At 41.4% G+C, this 15,903-nt stretch overlaps 1 protein-coding gene across 3 annotated transcripts in view; it reads left to right on the plus strand.

Annotated features, from left to right (window-relative positions):
• The window catches only part of trpc3 (transient receptor potential cation channel, subfamily C, member 3), a 34,047-nt gene extending 21,674 nt beyond the window's left edge, over positions 1 to 12,373 (plus strand). For all 3 annotated transcript variants that reach the window (XM_042061166.1, XM_042061167.1, XM_042061168.1), the window contains 8 exons: positions 2,383 to 2,599; positions 5,157 to 5,390; positions 7,107 to 7,371; positions 8,350 to 8,545; positions 9,578 to 9,787; positions 10,804 to 10,887; positions 10,995 to 11,070; positions 11,430 to 12,373. In XM_042061166.1, coding sequence (XP_041917100.1) covers positions 2,383 to 2,599; positions 5,157 to 5,390; positions 7,107 to 7,371; positions 8,350 to 8,545; positions 9,578 to 9,787; positions 10,804 to 10,887; positions 10,995 to 11,070; positions 11,430 to 11,572 — 1,425 coding nt within the window. In that variant the 3' untranslated portion in view covers positions 11,573 to 12,373. The remainder of the gene's footprint in view (positions 1 to 2,382; positions 2,600 to 5,156; positions 5,391 to 7,106; positions 7,372 to 8,349; positions 8,546 to 9,577; positions 9,788 to 10,803; positions 10,888 to 10,994; positions 11,071 to 11,429) is intronic.
• Positions 12,374 to 15,903: the final 3,530 nt, after the last annotated feature.

Raw genomic sequence — 15,903 nt, forward strand, 5'->3', positions numbered from 1 at the left:
TTGATTTATTCCGGAGAGCTCAACAATGTTTGATTTTATTGTCACCGAAGTAATAAATAACATCTGGTATTTTAGTGGAATTGTTGCCGTGTCATAGTATGCTAAGTTACAGGTTATGAACATAGTGTCATCTAAGTGTTCTGACTAGCAGTAGGCTATTGCACTAAATTGGAGAAACGAGGGGTTAAACTTTCCTTTGTCCTAAAGTGTGTGCAATTATGTCTGATATTTTGGGAGATTTGTACATGTAATGGAACTTATTTGGTTCTGATCAGTTCAACAGTTCTGATACATCATGCTGTGTACCTGATATTGGAAACTAATTAAGAATTTACACAGAGCAGAAGAGGTATATATATAGTATATATAGTATATATATAGTATATATGCATGTATAGAGTTCAACATGCATTATATATATATATATATATATATATATATATATATAATGCATGTTGAATTATCTAGAAGAAGGAAAAGATTAATTAAAAAGGCAAAATTGCAGAGCAGGTCTGAAATATCAGAAGAGTGGAAAACTGCAGGAGAAATATTATTCTACACACACACTGCATTACAGCACTAAAATGAAGATACACACATCACATATGCACACAAGATCACATATGCAGAGCTAATTAAAATACACAAAGGATGAGAAAACACTGATTTAGTGACTCTTTGTTTCACCATGTGATGCTTTTGAGCTGGCAATTGTTCCTTAAATGCAAAACAATTTGAGAAGACCACTTAAGATGGATAGAGCTATGATTGCAGATTCATTAATCAGTCAATGAATGAGTACAACAACCTTAAATGACACCGAACAATTTGTTGTTTGTGAGTTTATATTGGCCTTTCTTTATTTTTATTTTTTCTCCAGTCTTTTAAAGTAGTCTTACATGTTATGTTTTTGAGGTGAGCATAAAAATGCAATCAAAGCCTAAGTCGATGGCTTTCCCCACTTTCACTGAATAAGCCAGTGAGGCATCACAGATGTTTTTATGTAACAAACTAACAGTCTTGAATTGTCTATGGAACAAACACAGTCATACATGCTGAACTTATATACATGAGCAGAAAGGAAAAATAATGCAGTAGAGCTTTTGAAATGAATGAATCATCTGATCGTGAAGCACTGACTGAGTTGAAATGAATGAATCAACTGATCCTGAAGCACAGAGTTAAAAGAACATTTAATGTGCAGAAAAAAGTCTTGTTTGATACTCTGAAGGTGACCTAAGCACAATGTGGCCACAAATGTATATCCACCAGATACCCCCTCCCTCAATACATTTTGTAATGAAAAGGATGCACAACATTCTGAGTTTGTGCAGGACAACAGTGGGGCTAGAAATGAACTTTTTCCAGTGAAATGTTCCAAATGACAATGTGACACACATTCTCCGGACTCTGATAAGGCCGTTGTAAAACCATTCAGATCAGCTTATTGTCGTAAGGCTGAATATTAGGGGCATAATTCAGTATTGTCTGCTGTAACCCAGGCTGTCAACACTGCAGGAGCTCTTAGGCAGATACCATTTAATTGTGCAGACATGCTGACAGCACCATCATATGCTTCCCCAGGCAATTTCCTCTACACATAGCAGATGTTTACATGCCAAAGTGTTATTTGACTTCATACAGACATACTGTATATACATACAAAGAGTAGTGTACATTAAGTGTGTGCACCTGCACATAGTGTCCACACATACATATACAGTACTGTCTACATACATATACAGCACAGTAGCCTACACAAATGCACACACTGTTTCTGATGTCTTGCCTCTGCAGACAGTGTGTGTGTGTGTGTGTGTGTGTGTGTACTGTAGGCTACTGTGTCCTCACTGTGTCCCTGCAGACAGTGTGTGTGTGTGTGTGTGCGTGTGTGTGCGTGCGTGCGTGTGTGTGTGTGTGTGTGTGTGTGTGTGTGTACTGTGCTACTGTGTCCTCACTGTGTCCCTGCAGACAGTGTGTGTGTGTGTGTGTGTGTGTGTGTGTGTGTGTGTGTGTGTGTGTGTGTGTGTGTACTGTAGGCTACTGTGTCCTCACTGTGTCCCTGCAGACAGTGTGTGTGTCTGTGTGTGTGTGTGTGTGTACTATAGGCTACTGTGTCCTCACTCTTCCTAACTAAGTTCCTCTACTAACGAATAAGTCTCTCTCATTCCCACTACAAACGTCATTAACCTGCAGCGGGCCTCTGCTGTCCCTACACTCTGAAATCAAACATTCTCATTAAAAGCTGTTATTGTTTTGTTTTTACCCTACTCTCCTCCTCTCTCTCCATCCCGCTAGCTAGGAAAGGTGCTCCGTAGTCCCTTCAAACTCATTAAAACCTGTTATTGTTATTGTTTGTGCCTCTCCCTCATCTCCCTCTAGCTGGGGAAGGTTCTCCGCAGTCCCTTCATGAAGTTTGTGGCACATGCCGCTTCCTTCATCTTCTTCCTGGGCCTGCTGGTGTTCAACGCCTCCGACCGCTTCGACGGCATCACCACGCTGCCTAACGTGACTGTCACCGACCACCCGCTGCAGATCTATCGGGTCAAGACCACACGTTTCACTTCTACCGAAATTCTCATCATGGTGTGGGTGGCAGGTGAGGTTTCTGCTGATTTGCTATCGTCCATTATTCAGCACTCATTAACACTATTGTAGTGCTCATCAGCAGTGTCAAGAGTGAGGCAGAGAAATGCCTTGGGCCCAAATCAATTAGGCTGAATTACTCATTTGGATTTCATTTAGGAGCATACATTCAAATTGAACCCCACTTCGCCACAGACCGAACACATAGCTGATACAGCCTGTACTGCCCACAATTCTCAGACCTGTCTTATATAGTTTCACGAGTTCACACTCCAAATTCACCAGAACAGAAGTGAGCAGAAAGTAAGTAAGTTTTTTCTATTTTTCTATTTTTTTTATTTTTTACATTTTCTATGCACAGAGTGCAACCCAAAGCACAATTCTACACACAAAGAGTGTTTGGCAAGTCTCTATATAGGATCATGAACATACCTGTCAACATTTAGCTTTCCAAAAACAGGAGATTTTTAACAGCTAGTTCTGGAGTAGGCTATTCAACTAGCCCGCATGCAAGACTCGTTGGCACCCGCTTCCTTATTTGGGTTTTGGGTTGCCAGGTTTTAGCCTATGACAAAACAGTTGAAATTGAAAGTAATTGATCGTGTATGTGTAGGGTGTATTTCATACACAATCTGGCAACCTGGGAGATGTCAGACTAACAGAAAAAATGAATGGATCAATGATTTTAAAATGAAGTTTGATGGCAATGCAAATTACAGGAGTTTTCTGGGAGAAATAACAAAACGGGAGGGTGCCGGGAGATGACCTTGAAGTGCTACGTAGGGACCGTGCAACATTACACCCCATACACCCCAGTGTCTAACCAAGGAGGAAAGGAGGTGTAAGGGGAAGTGATGCCCGAGCTTGCAGGTTGCTGGAAATAAGATCCCTGACAGAGTTTGATGCTAGAGGCGTAACCAATTCCGTCACACTCTTCCTGAACTTCTATTTTAAGACATTAATTTAATGATAAATCTGCTTCTTTTAGTTGTTAGGGTTACGTAATTTATAAAGATCACTAACAACTACAAATCAATTAAAATGTACAACAAAAGCAAAAAGTAATTATTACACAATGTTGTCACAATTGTAAAAAATGAACCTACAGATTCTTCTTAAATAGCATGTGGCTGTAGCATAGCCATCAGCAGTGATGCATCACTGCACAGACTGCCAGAGAGAATGTAAAGGTCTTAGGGCAGGACTAAGCCCCAGTCCATACATTACATCACTCTAATCTAATGTAAAAAGGCTAACGGATCCAACAATCCTTTTAGTGTTGCGGCCAGGACATAAGGGCTTATTTCAGTGGGAAAAAGCACATTCCAAGTGGAACATTTTAATTATGTGTCAATACAACTATCAAAGTGAGTTTTTATTTTATTTGAACACCCTGGCATGTCTCTGAACAAGTAGTATTTTGGCAACAAAACAGGTAGCTGTAATTAATTTCCCTGCTCACTGACTAACTTCCTTACTCAACTACCAGCACAACCTGAGATTAAAGTGAAGAGTAAATGTTTTGATGAGCATGCAAAAAAAGAAGATGAAAGTCAATGATTGTAAGATTCCCAGTAAAGAACCCCATGTTGCCAAGACAAAAACAATGCTGTCCGACTTCACCGAGATGGCTCCTTGATGCTGTCTGACATTGCTCGAGGGTAATTTCCTAATAACGTTAGTCAGTAAAGCGAATGATCTCAAGTCTCTATGACATAGATTGTATTGACCAATACTAACTCTGAGAAGGGGGGCTATTGTTTGCGAAATAATAACAGCATACAGCCAATTATTTGGGGGAAGTTGGGTAATTATTTGCCAGCTAATAACAGCCTGCACCCAATCACTGCAAACAAATATATTTGCAAAAGCTTTCTACCAACACCAGTCACAGTCAGTGATCACAACACAAATACATATTCAAGCTATAAGAACTATGTTTAGGGAGGTCATTGTGCACATCCCAGCTGCAGGACTAAACACTGTCAGTAAAGACACCTGGAACCTGAAGAAGATTGAAAGGTTCAAACGTTCAACTAGCATGACAAAATAAAACAAAAAATGAAATATTTGAGAAGTGTGCGGACTTTTTAAGCATTTACAGGCTAAGAACTAAGCCAAAGAACATTATTGTCAGAGCATAGAGGATGTCTCATGATTTCAGTTCACACACATACAGGAACCATGAGAGAGGTGTGAATGTACTACAGTATAAACATTACACTTGAACGGAACGTTGGCATTGATCTGTCTGGACTGTTATTCCCCGGAGTCATGTTTTAATAGGGGGAGGGGGAGGCTCTGTCCTTTTAGCAGTTCACCTTTTTTTCTGAGTGTCGCACTGAGACACTGGTGTGTGTATGTGTGTCTGCATGTGTATGAGCGTGTCTGTGTGTGTGTGTATGAGTGTGTGTGTGTGTGTGTATGGGTGTGTGCGTGTTTGTGTGTATGAGTGTGTCTCTGTGTGTGTGCGTGTGTGCGTGTGTGCGTGTTTGTGTGTATGAGTGTGTCTCTGTGTGTGTATGTGTGTGCGTTCGTGTGTGTGTGTGTTTCTCTCTTACCCCTCGTAGGGATGATGTGGTCGGAGTGTAAAGAGCTCTGGACAGAGGGCCCCAGGGAGTACATCCTTCAGCTGTGGAACGTGCTGGACTTCGGGATGCTTTCCATTTTCATTGCAGCGTTCACCGCGCGTTTCTTCGCCTTCCTCCAGGCCATGAAGGCACAGAAGTATGTTGATGAAAACATCCACGCCCCTGACCTTTCCATGGTCACTCTCCCGCCGGACATCAAATATTTCACTTATGGTAAGTCAGAGAGAGAGAGAGAGAGAGGATACAAGGATACAAGGATACAAGGAAGTTTATTGTCACATGCATATAGTTACTAGAAGTAAGAAATGCAGTGAAATTATGTCTGGTGTCAGCCTATTTGTGCATTAATGGGGGGGGGGGGGGGGGGGGGGGGGGTAAAAAGTGCAGTAGAAGAGGGGTTTAGTAGATTAAGTGGCAAGGGCTGCATAAAAAAGGTGGGGGAGGATTGGGATTGGGTGGGGGGCACCAACAAGGAGCACCCAAGAGCAACAGGGGCAAGGAAAAACTCCCTTACCAAGGAAGAAACCTTGGGCAGATCCACGGCTCAAGGGGCTAACCCAACTGCCAGGGGTCTTGGTGTGTGTGTTGGGGGGATGACAGGGGAGATGGGATAGTGTGCTGTGTATGTGGGGAGAGGGCAGTGTGCAATATGTGTGTTGGGGAAGCTTCCTCATGAGACAATGTGCTGTGTATTGGGGGGGGGCAGTGTGCTGTAAGTATGTTGGGGATGTGTGTTGGAGAAGCTTCCTGATGAAATAATGTGCTGTGTATGTAGGGGGGGGGGGGGGGGCAGGGACTTACTATTGCAAGCAGAGTACTGTATGTATGATGTATGTGAGTGATGACAGTGAAGATGTGTGTGTGGGCGGGAGGGGAGTGGAGCAGTGACTGTGTGTGTGTGTGTTTAGTGTGTAGGTGGGGGCAGTGTGCTGTAAGTATGTAGAGGATGTGTGTTGGAGAAGATCCTGAAGACAATGTGCTGTGTATGTAGGGGGGGGGGGGCAGTGTGCAGCAAGTATGTAGAGGAGGCTTACTGTAGCAAGCAGTGTGCTGTATGTATGTGAAGTGATGACAGTGATGATGTAAGTGTGTGTGTTGGGGATGGGGGTGGGGGGTAGGGGGGGGGGCAGAAGGCTAGGCAATCAAGGACATGGGTAGATGGAGGAGAAATCAAAAATAATAAGATTAATAATGGAGATGTGCAAAAGTTGGAGAAAGTCAGATATGTGTGTGTGTGTGTGTTTTGACGTTGTGAGAGAGAGAGAGAGAGAGAGAGAGAGAAGCCCTTGCAGTGTATTGATTGTAGTTGGCGAAAAAAATATGGAGATAGTGGATTCAGGATAGAATCGAACACCCAGTGTCATGAAAAATTATATGCTCACCAATCTACCTTCAAGTCCATTTCTCTTTAAATCATATTTGAATGCAGAATGTTTCTCCACATTTTAAAACAGCTCAATTCCTATGAAGTATATTTGCTACAAGCAAAATTCATACATTATTCCTTTCAAGCAGACATACTGTTCATGTGATGTCCTGTAATGTTGTTTTGTTCCAATGATACAACAGTCAATAACTGGATCAATCAAAAATTAAGTGTTTGGAGCCTATATGTTTTTCCTTGTAGCTTAGCACTGAAAATAATTTATGCGGTGCAGGTTTTTGTTGACATTTATCACATCAGATTTTGAGAATAATAGGCTTATGCCTAATAATAATGCTGTGTAGCACCGTCACATTAAAGTTTTCCGATGTGGAAAATAAGATTATGTCAGAACATGTCAAGCTACTGCAAAAGTGCTTCACAGGCCTCAGTCCTCAGAGTTTGGTTATATACACAAATGCAAAAACTTTCAAATGTGTCAAACGGATATTCCTTCACATTCTTTAGACACAGCCCATTTACAGTGTTTTTTTTTGTCTGTATAGCCAGGGACAAATGGCTTCCCTCCGACCCTCAGCTCATCTATGAGGGCCTCTACGCCATCGCCGTGGTGCTGAGCTTCTCTCGCATTGCCTACATCCTCCCGGCCAACGAGAGCTTCGGTCCACTCCAGATCTCGCTGGGACGCACTGTCAAGGACATCTTTAAGTTCATGGTCCTCTTCATCATGGTCTTCCTGGCATTCATGATTGGCATGTTCATCCTCTACTCCTACTACCTGGGCGCCAAAGTAAACCCCGCCTTCACCACGTGAGTGACCAATCCATGCCAGGCTACTGTTTTGATGAACCTGTTCAGTCTGTCCTCATACTGAATAACATTTGAGCCCAAATATCTTTGGCTGATAAATGACTGCCTTTGTGTGAGTTCAGCGCACACATATTGCGTATATGAGGGAATTGCACTGTACACTATACATCCAGCAAAATAAGCTACATATAATGGTACAGCCCTTCTAAAATGGGAAATACATATCTCTTCATTTTATGCAAACTGGCAGAATAGATACACTTTGTACATACAGCATCCCTCTGTCTTTGAAAATGAAACTGCTCCATCGACAACAAAGGTCTTCCTCATAAAGAGCCATTTTCGATGAGAAAGAAGGAGAGACCGCCCCTATTTATGGTGCTGCCAGTCACACAGAGAATGTAATGCTCCAGGAAGCACTGCACTGGCCTCAGTCAAGGAGGAGCCGGGAGAAGACAGTGATGTGAACAAGTCTTGAGCAGACTTGTAAGTAATTTCACAGTGTGGCAAACTCTGTGTTTTTTTCCATGTTACCTGTCTTGCAAGAAGTCAGGGGAAACATAGGAAGTGCCACAACACTGTTGTTTCAATCACCACATGTCCTGGAATTCCATCACTAGAACTGGCATTTCAGAACAAACAGAGAGACTCAATGGGAAAGGGGAACTAAGACAGAAAAAATAGGAAGAAAACAAAAGCAGCTAGCCATCAGACTCAAGGATATGAACCAAGTCCCCCAGTCTGCTGTAAGTCTAATCTGCTGGTTGAAGTGCTTCCTCATATATTTATGTGAGATCTGATTAATAGCAGCCTGTGGGAGGCTGCCATCATGTCAGGGTGCCGTGGCCTCTTCAACATGGGTTGACTTCTGTCGGCCTATCATTCATCAGAGACCTCTCACGGGTGATCATTTCTCTCTCCCTCTGTCTCTCTGTCTCTCTCACTCTTTCTCTCCATTTCTCACTCTCTCATCCCCAGGGTGGAGGAGAGTTTTAAGACCCTGTTCTGGTCTATTTTTGGCCTGTCAGAAGTGTCCTCCGTGGTGCTGAAATACGACCACAAGTTTATTGAGAACATCGGCTATGTGCTATATGGGATTTACAACGTCACCATGGTGGTGGTGTTACTCAATATGCTCATCGCCATGATCAACAGCTCCTACCAGGAGATAGAGGTCAGAAGAAAATCCTTTACATTACATCATATTCTGCCATTTAACAGTTGCTTTTATTTAAAGGCACTGGCAGTATTGTGCAGTATTGAATTCTACCTTAGGGGCATATGAAGCGAGGTTGCTAGCTTACCACGGTAAATTTGTGAGTGATCGCCAAGGGAATGCTTTACTGCATGTATTGCTTCTGAATTGACATATTGTTTTGAGATCAGCAGTAATTCCCAAAGTTACCTGGGTAAGCCAGGAGCCTTGCTTTATTGTATACCCTTCTGGAAATGAAATGACACAAACAAAAACTTACTTAGAAACATTCAATCAATTCGATATCTGTTTATGCAGCTGTCCTTAATGTCCTTGGAAAAGTAGATATTTATAAAAGATTAGCCTTGCGTAACATTGTTGTGTGGCAATAAAGTATATTTGATCTAATCTTAATAAAGCTAATCCTAAATCCTAAATTAAAGGCACTGGCAGTATTGTGCAGTATTGAATTCTACCTTAGGGGCATATGAAGCGAGGTTGCTAGCTTACCACAGTAAATTTGTGAGTGATCGCCAAGGGAATGCTTTACTGCATGTATTGCTTCTGAATTGACATATTGTTTTGAGATCAGCAGTAATTCCCAAAGTTACCTGGGTAAGCCAGGAGCCTTGCTTTATTGTATACCCTTCTGGAAATGAAATGACACAAACAAAAACTTACTTAGAAACATTCAATCAATTCGATATCTGTTTATGCAGCTGTCCTTAATGTCCTTGGAAAAGTAGACATTTATAAAAGATTAGCCTTGCGTAACATTGTTGTGTGGCAATAAAGTATATTTTATCTAATCTTAATAAAGCTAATCCTCAGCCTTATAGTCAGATCACATAGAAACCAGTAGTGACATTGGATGTTTGTTGTTATAGCCATCTGTTTTTGCCAAAACAATGTCTGGCTAGATGACAGCCATTTTTGTAAACGGTGGGTCAGGGTCTTGGCCTCCAAAGCCAGAGTCTGCCCCGCTGAATATTTGCTTTGATTGGCCATTAGGATGACGCAGACGTGGAGTGGAAGTTTGCGCGCTCCAAGCTGTGGCTGTCATACTTTGACAATGGGAAGACGCTGCCGCCGCCGTTCAGCATAGTGCCCAGCCCCAAGTCCTTCTTCCAGTGCGTCAGGCGCATCGTCGGCCTCCTGCGCTGCCGGAGGAGGAGCCTGAAAAAAGACGTGGAGCTGGGCATGGACAGCTCCAAGTCCAGGGTACGCATGTGGAGTTTTTCATGAGTACTGTATGTGTGGGTGGGGTGTGTGATGTTACTGCCCCCAGTAAGACACAATTGGCCCTCACCCTGAAAACTGTGATCGTCTGTTTTCTGTCTGTTGTTTTGTTGTCTGTTGCATATGTTTTTGCTACAGGGTGGGACCACAGCAAACCCCACCTGAGAGATGATTTCAGTATTTGTTTTGTTTTTGTTGTTTGTTTGCTTGTTTGTTTGTTTGTGTTGTTGTTGTTGTCCCTTGTGGATCTGTGGTATGTGACTGTCCTGGGGTGAATGTGCCATTACTTTTTTCCATTCACAGGTAATGCGTCTTTTAGATGTGTTTAGCTGCCGGTCCCTGCTCCATCCCTCAAGGCCTGACATCGTTTGGAGCTGAGCCCTAGTCCTGCATGATAATCTATTGCTACAATAAATGAAACCGGTTGTATCCCGTATCCCCTGTGTTAGAAACTCATTGAGGTTTGTCCCCAGGAAAACAATGGAATCAGTTTTGAGTGCTAAAGAAAAAAAAAACAACAACGAAAAAAAGGAGCAGCCCTTATTTGTGCCTGAGGGCAAAGCCGATATCATTTATATTCTCATCGTGCTGAACAGTAACCCTTTGTGATGGTGGGTTCAACAGATGTGGTTAGCTGTGTGAGGGGGAGAATTCATCTCTCTAAAGAAGTTCATTCAGATGTCCTCACGCATGTAGCATTACCATGATACATCTCCTGTCCAGGCTTCATTCTGTCCTGCCATTAATACGTTTTCACCTAACCGCCTTATTCACAGGGACTAATTGAATAGAAAAGAGAGAGGAATGAGAATTGCTAGGCTCCTGGATTGCCTGAGCATGTACTATAATGTGCTATCATTTTTCTGCTGATGATTAATGTGTGTGTGTGTGTGCCCGCCTTTTGTCTTTGGTTAATCTTTGGTTGTCCGTGTAGTTTGCACATCTATAAAATCACATAGCAAGAATAAACTATAGCTTACTTACTGGTGTGTTTGCAGTTAAACCTCTTTACCCAATCCAACATCCGCATCACAGAGTCACAGAGTTTCAACAGCATTCTCAACCAGCCCACGCGCTATCAGGTAGGATCTAGCAACCTCCCCAATATTTCAAATGCCATGAACAGGTGTTGTTCTTTGGTGTGTTAGCATTCTTCTTACTACCTGTCATGTTGTACTTGTCTACATAGCAAATCATGAAAAGGCTTATTAAACGCTACGTTTTGAAAGCACAAGTGGACAAGGAGAATGACGAGGTCAACGAAGGTGAGTTAAAATTCTGCTGTTTCAAAGCCACAAGTGATCATGCTTTTTTGTCAAGGATTGATGCTGCAAATGCTAAAGCTAAAGATCTTAAATTGCATGTTGTGTTATGTATGTGTGGCTCTTGTGGTTTTTAGACAAAGACTGCATGCAGAACAGTTTTGCCCTACAGTTTAAATCAGGTATCTGTCATGTGGTGTTTAAAGAAGCCTATGCATATGGTGTACATATAGTAATATACAGCAAGCTATAAGGCAATTGACATTCTCTGCCTTAACCTGGGCACTGGAGCAGCCTATAGTAGAGTAAAGCACACGTCTGGAGAGTGAGAGTGTTTTTTCTGTTTTGTATTTAACCTCCAGGCGAGCTGAAGGAGATCAAACAGGACATCTCCAGCTTGCGTTATGAGCTGCTCGAGGACAAGTCCCAGGCCACAGAGGAGCTGTCTCTGCTCATTCAGAAACTCAGCGACAAACTCAACCTCGGGCCCATACGATGCGAGTGACAAGAGTAGTGGGGTTGTGGGGTAGGGGGATGGCTATACTCACTGGGCCGGACTAGTCAGCACCACTGGCCGCGGTCCTGAGGTGTCCACCTCCGATTGAAGAAAAGCAAACATGGCCAATGTGGACTTCACAGTGGAGTGTATCTACTGTATACAAGGCACAGCGCTGCCAGTGAACACTACTTAAGAATCATTCTCAAAGGCATGCGATTTGCTGCCTGAATGTTATTTTGCTATATGCAGTCATTTTTTTGTTCATCTGGGCACTTCTGTTTTCGTCATTTTTGTATTTGTTTTAGTGTTTAGTGTGACATTTTCATGTGTGTTTTGTCTTTGTCAATATCAATGTAACTAAACTACCGGTATATACAGTAGACATGTTCAATTACTGATAAACAGGAAGTATACTTATTATTTATTTTATTCAGACAATAATCTGTCTAAGGGACACAACTGTAGGTTTGTCATAGTTGAGAGTATTTTAGCTTTTATAAATGTCCAGGTAGACATAAACTATGACACTCACTTTGTGACTCATATTATATCCATTCTGTGGCCCATGTGTTTTACCAGACCAAGAGGGATATTTTAAGAGACTGCTTTTGAAATAAAATGACTGCTTTTGAAAAAATAAGTAGAATGTAAATGTAATGTGCAGATAAAATGTATAGTACCAATTATGAATGCAATGATATTGAAAGGCACTTTGAGTTTTCATGCCTGTATAAAGGCCTATTCACACCAAGAACGATAACGATAACTATAAATAAATATCGTTCTTGTTAATATGAATGACGACGTTCACACATAAACTATAACGATAACAACATGAAGAACGATATCGTTGGGGATCACTTTCAGAGTGATATTCAGAACGATAAAAAGCTAATAGCCAATCAGAACCCATCGAATTTTAACTGTCACATTAATTAACACAAGGAGAGACTTTGTTTATCGTTGTTCAGTGTGAACGCTTTTATCGTTATGGTTATAATTATCATTATTGTTATTGGTGTGAATAGGCCTTAACTCTGTTTATCTGTTTGTTTATCTGTATTCTGCTTATATATGGCAGTGACTGCTGGGAGGACAGAATGTATGTTGTCTGAGCACAAGATGGCTTGGGCTTCATCAGTTTAAAACTTCTATGTATATCCATGCAGTGCACACATGCATAACCTTTGGCACCACCATTGTCATACTGGTCTGTCTCTTTTCAGTTTAAGATGAATTGTTTTCATTGCCACATTTGAATAGTGTTGTTAGCTTTGTATTTCCAGGTGTAGGAGTCATAGACCAATGGGGCACTCATTCCATACTGTGGTTGAAGGACAAAGCAGATAAAGTTTTCTTTTCCCACTCAGAATAGCGTGAGAAAGGCCAGGCTATTCAGGTGAAGTAAGTCACTCAGTCAGTAGTTTTTCAGGAAATACTGCTCGCCATAATAATGTGTTAACCTGCTCAAATACCTGTGCCAGATAATCAGATGTTATCCTACTGCTAGACTCTATACAGATTAGGAGAAACATACTGCACGAGTGTGAATTTACATAGCATTGTGAAACTGACTCATTTACGTTGCAATGACATTTTGATTCATTTATATTGATCAGTTAGTCAGGAATGTTCATTTCTTTTTATGCACATGCCAAAAATATATTTTATTAGACTCAACAGATAATTACTGTGTGTGTGTGTGTGTGTGTGAGAGTGTCTGTGTGACTGTCACAGTAGTGTTTAACATGAATAGACCACTCAGTGACTATACAAATTCACAGTATATAAGTTGTATTTATAGACTCTCGCTCTCTCTCTCTCTCCACACACGCACACACACACACTTTATTCATATAAACTATGCATTTTCATATGGATTAGTTTATTATGTATACAGTAACCGTATTAAACTTGCAATTAATTAACTATATTACCATAAGATTGAACATTGAAAATAACTGAAGTTCACACAAATGACTTGATTATTAATGTTATAATCAGTTTTGTATATAAAGATTATTTGCAAAATTACTGAGTTTGTTTTTAATGATTTTAATTTTATAAAGAGATTTTACATAATCCAGATTTGGATTACCTGTGAAGCCATTTTGATATTAACATTGTCAGGATGCTTCTGTGCACTTGAAGCCGATCCGAGCACTCTCCTCCCATCACACGGTTTTCTCGCCAATAACACTGGAAGGCATTACCACCATTCAACTGGTTATTGCTGCCACTGTTACTAGACAGCGCCCCCCTGAGGTAGAAAGATATAAAAACATCACTCTTACCCAGTACATTCAGCTCAATTTTGATTCTAAAGGTTTATATAATTTGTGAAGAATCACATTAAAATTGAACAGTAATATTTCACAACAGATAAATAATCCAGCATCCCACCCACAGATGAAGAGGCATTCAAGTATAGTTGTATCTGTCTCATGTGAGGCAGTTTTTAGCTGGTTTACAGTTTTTTACAATTGTTTACACATGTTTTCAAAACTCTTGTCTTTTTTTCAAAATTCCACACACAAAACCCTCACATTTGTTCACACAAAATGCAAAATGCCTCAAATCTCCAGCAAAATGACACAAAGCATTCAAAATATCATAAACACAACTTTAAAGCAAACATTCGCCTCACATTATAAACACATTTTTGTCATAACATGACATTTTGGATACATCATGTACACACTGTTGCTCAAAACCTAAAGCTCTTCTGTCTTTCATGGGCTTTATATATGTATTTCCATACACAAGGGAAAGTTACGGTAGAGAGAAGTTGAAATACACAGTAAAAATGCAAGCAATATTGAAATAAAAAAATAGTGATGACTCAATAACTTCAGCCTTACCATCGACAACACCACAGTCACAGCCTCCACCCATGTCAAAAGCCCAGGTGTCCCCCCAGGTGTTCCCATGCTGCCTTGCGCGCGATTTGATTCACGCTGCTAAGGCAGCCTGGAGACCATGGAGCAAATTTTCGCCTGAGATAGGGGACCAATCACAGAACAAGGGGGAAAGCAAGACGATGATGAGCTATGCACAGACGCATTTGATAGACATCCGTGGCACCCAATAAACGGATCTGGGCATTTTTTTCAAATACGAGAAAATTAACGTTTGGTTCCCAGACCACGTCTCATTGAGAAGTGGTGGCGCTAGCCAGGCTAACAAAACCCGGCAATCATCATTCTCCCATCTGAAAAACATAGCAAGGATGCGCCCACTCCTCTCCCGCTCTAACACTAAGCACGTAATACATGCCCTCATCTCCTCCCGCCTAGACTACTGCAATGCCCTCTTCAGTGGTCTCCCCTCTCACTTACTCAACAGGCTCTGTGTCCAAAATTCAGCTCCACGGTTGCTTACATCTACCCCTTCCAGACATCACATCACCCCTGTGTTGCAAAACCTCCACTGGCTCCCTGTCCCACTGAGGATTGACTTTAAAGTCCTCCTCCTTACCTTCAAGGCCCTACATGGCTCTGCCCCCACATACCTGTCTGAACTCCTGCACCCCTACTGTCCTACACGCGCCCTGTGACCCTCTGATCATGGCCTCCTCACTATCCCCCTAACCCGACTCTGCTCCATGGACAACCGAGCATTTTTCTCAGCGGCCCCCCCACCTGTGGAATGCCCTACCTCAGCAGATCAGATCTGCTGCCAATGTAGACTGCTTCAAGCCTCTCCTCAAAACCCATCTGTTTAGGATAGCTTTTAACCTATAACCTACATAGACCTTCTTTTATCGTCCTTTTAAATTGCTCTCTACTCACTTTCAACTGCAGAAACAAACATTCCTAAGGCATTTCTGGAGGCACGGAAAATGTTATAGTATTGAGCTACAGTTTTTCTTGATTGTTTACACACATTTTCTGAAAGCATGCCTCATACTCACAGAACTCAAATCACACACAAATCAAAAAACACACACACAATGGGCAAAACCCCTCAATTCTTCTGCAAAATGAAACTCATTCAAAACAATGTTATTTATTCTCAAAATGGTATTTTGTTTTCAAATGACACACACAAACCATCATATGAATAGACATCTATAAGAAGCAGTTGAACACGTATGTGCTCAATGTACTGTAACTATGATGAAAGGAAAACACTTCTTCTCCATTCATCATAATGACTTAGGCCTTTTTTTATTAGTGTTACACTTACTACAGACAGTACATACATAAGTGTGTTGTAAAATATTTGAGAATATTGTTTTTATACTCAGAACACACAAATACATGGTAACAAATATATTTTATTTTTCCCCACAAAAACAATGTGCACAGTGTACATCCCAACCAACACAGAGTTAC

Source organism: Alosa sapidissima, chromosome 14, assembly GCF_018492685.1.
Source record: "Alosa sapidissima isolate fAloSap1 chromosome 14, fAloSap1.pri, whole genome shotgun sequence".
NCBI classification, from domain to species: Eukaryota; Metazoa; Chordata; class Actinopteri; order Clupeiformes; family Clupeidae; genus Alosa; species Alosa sapidissima.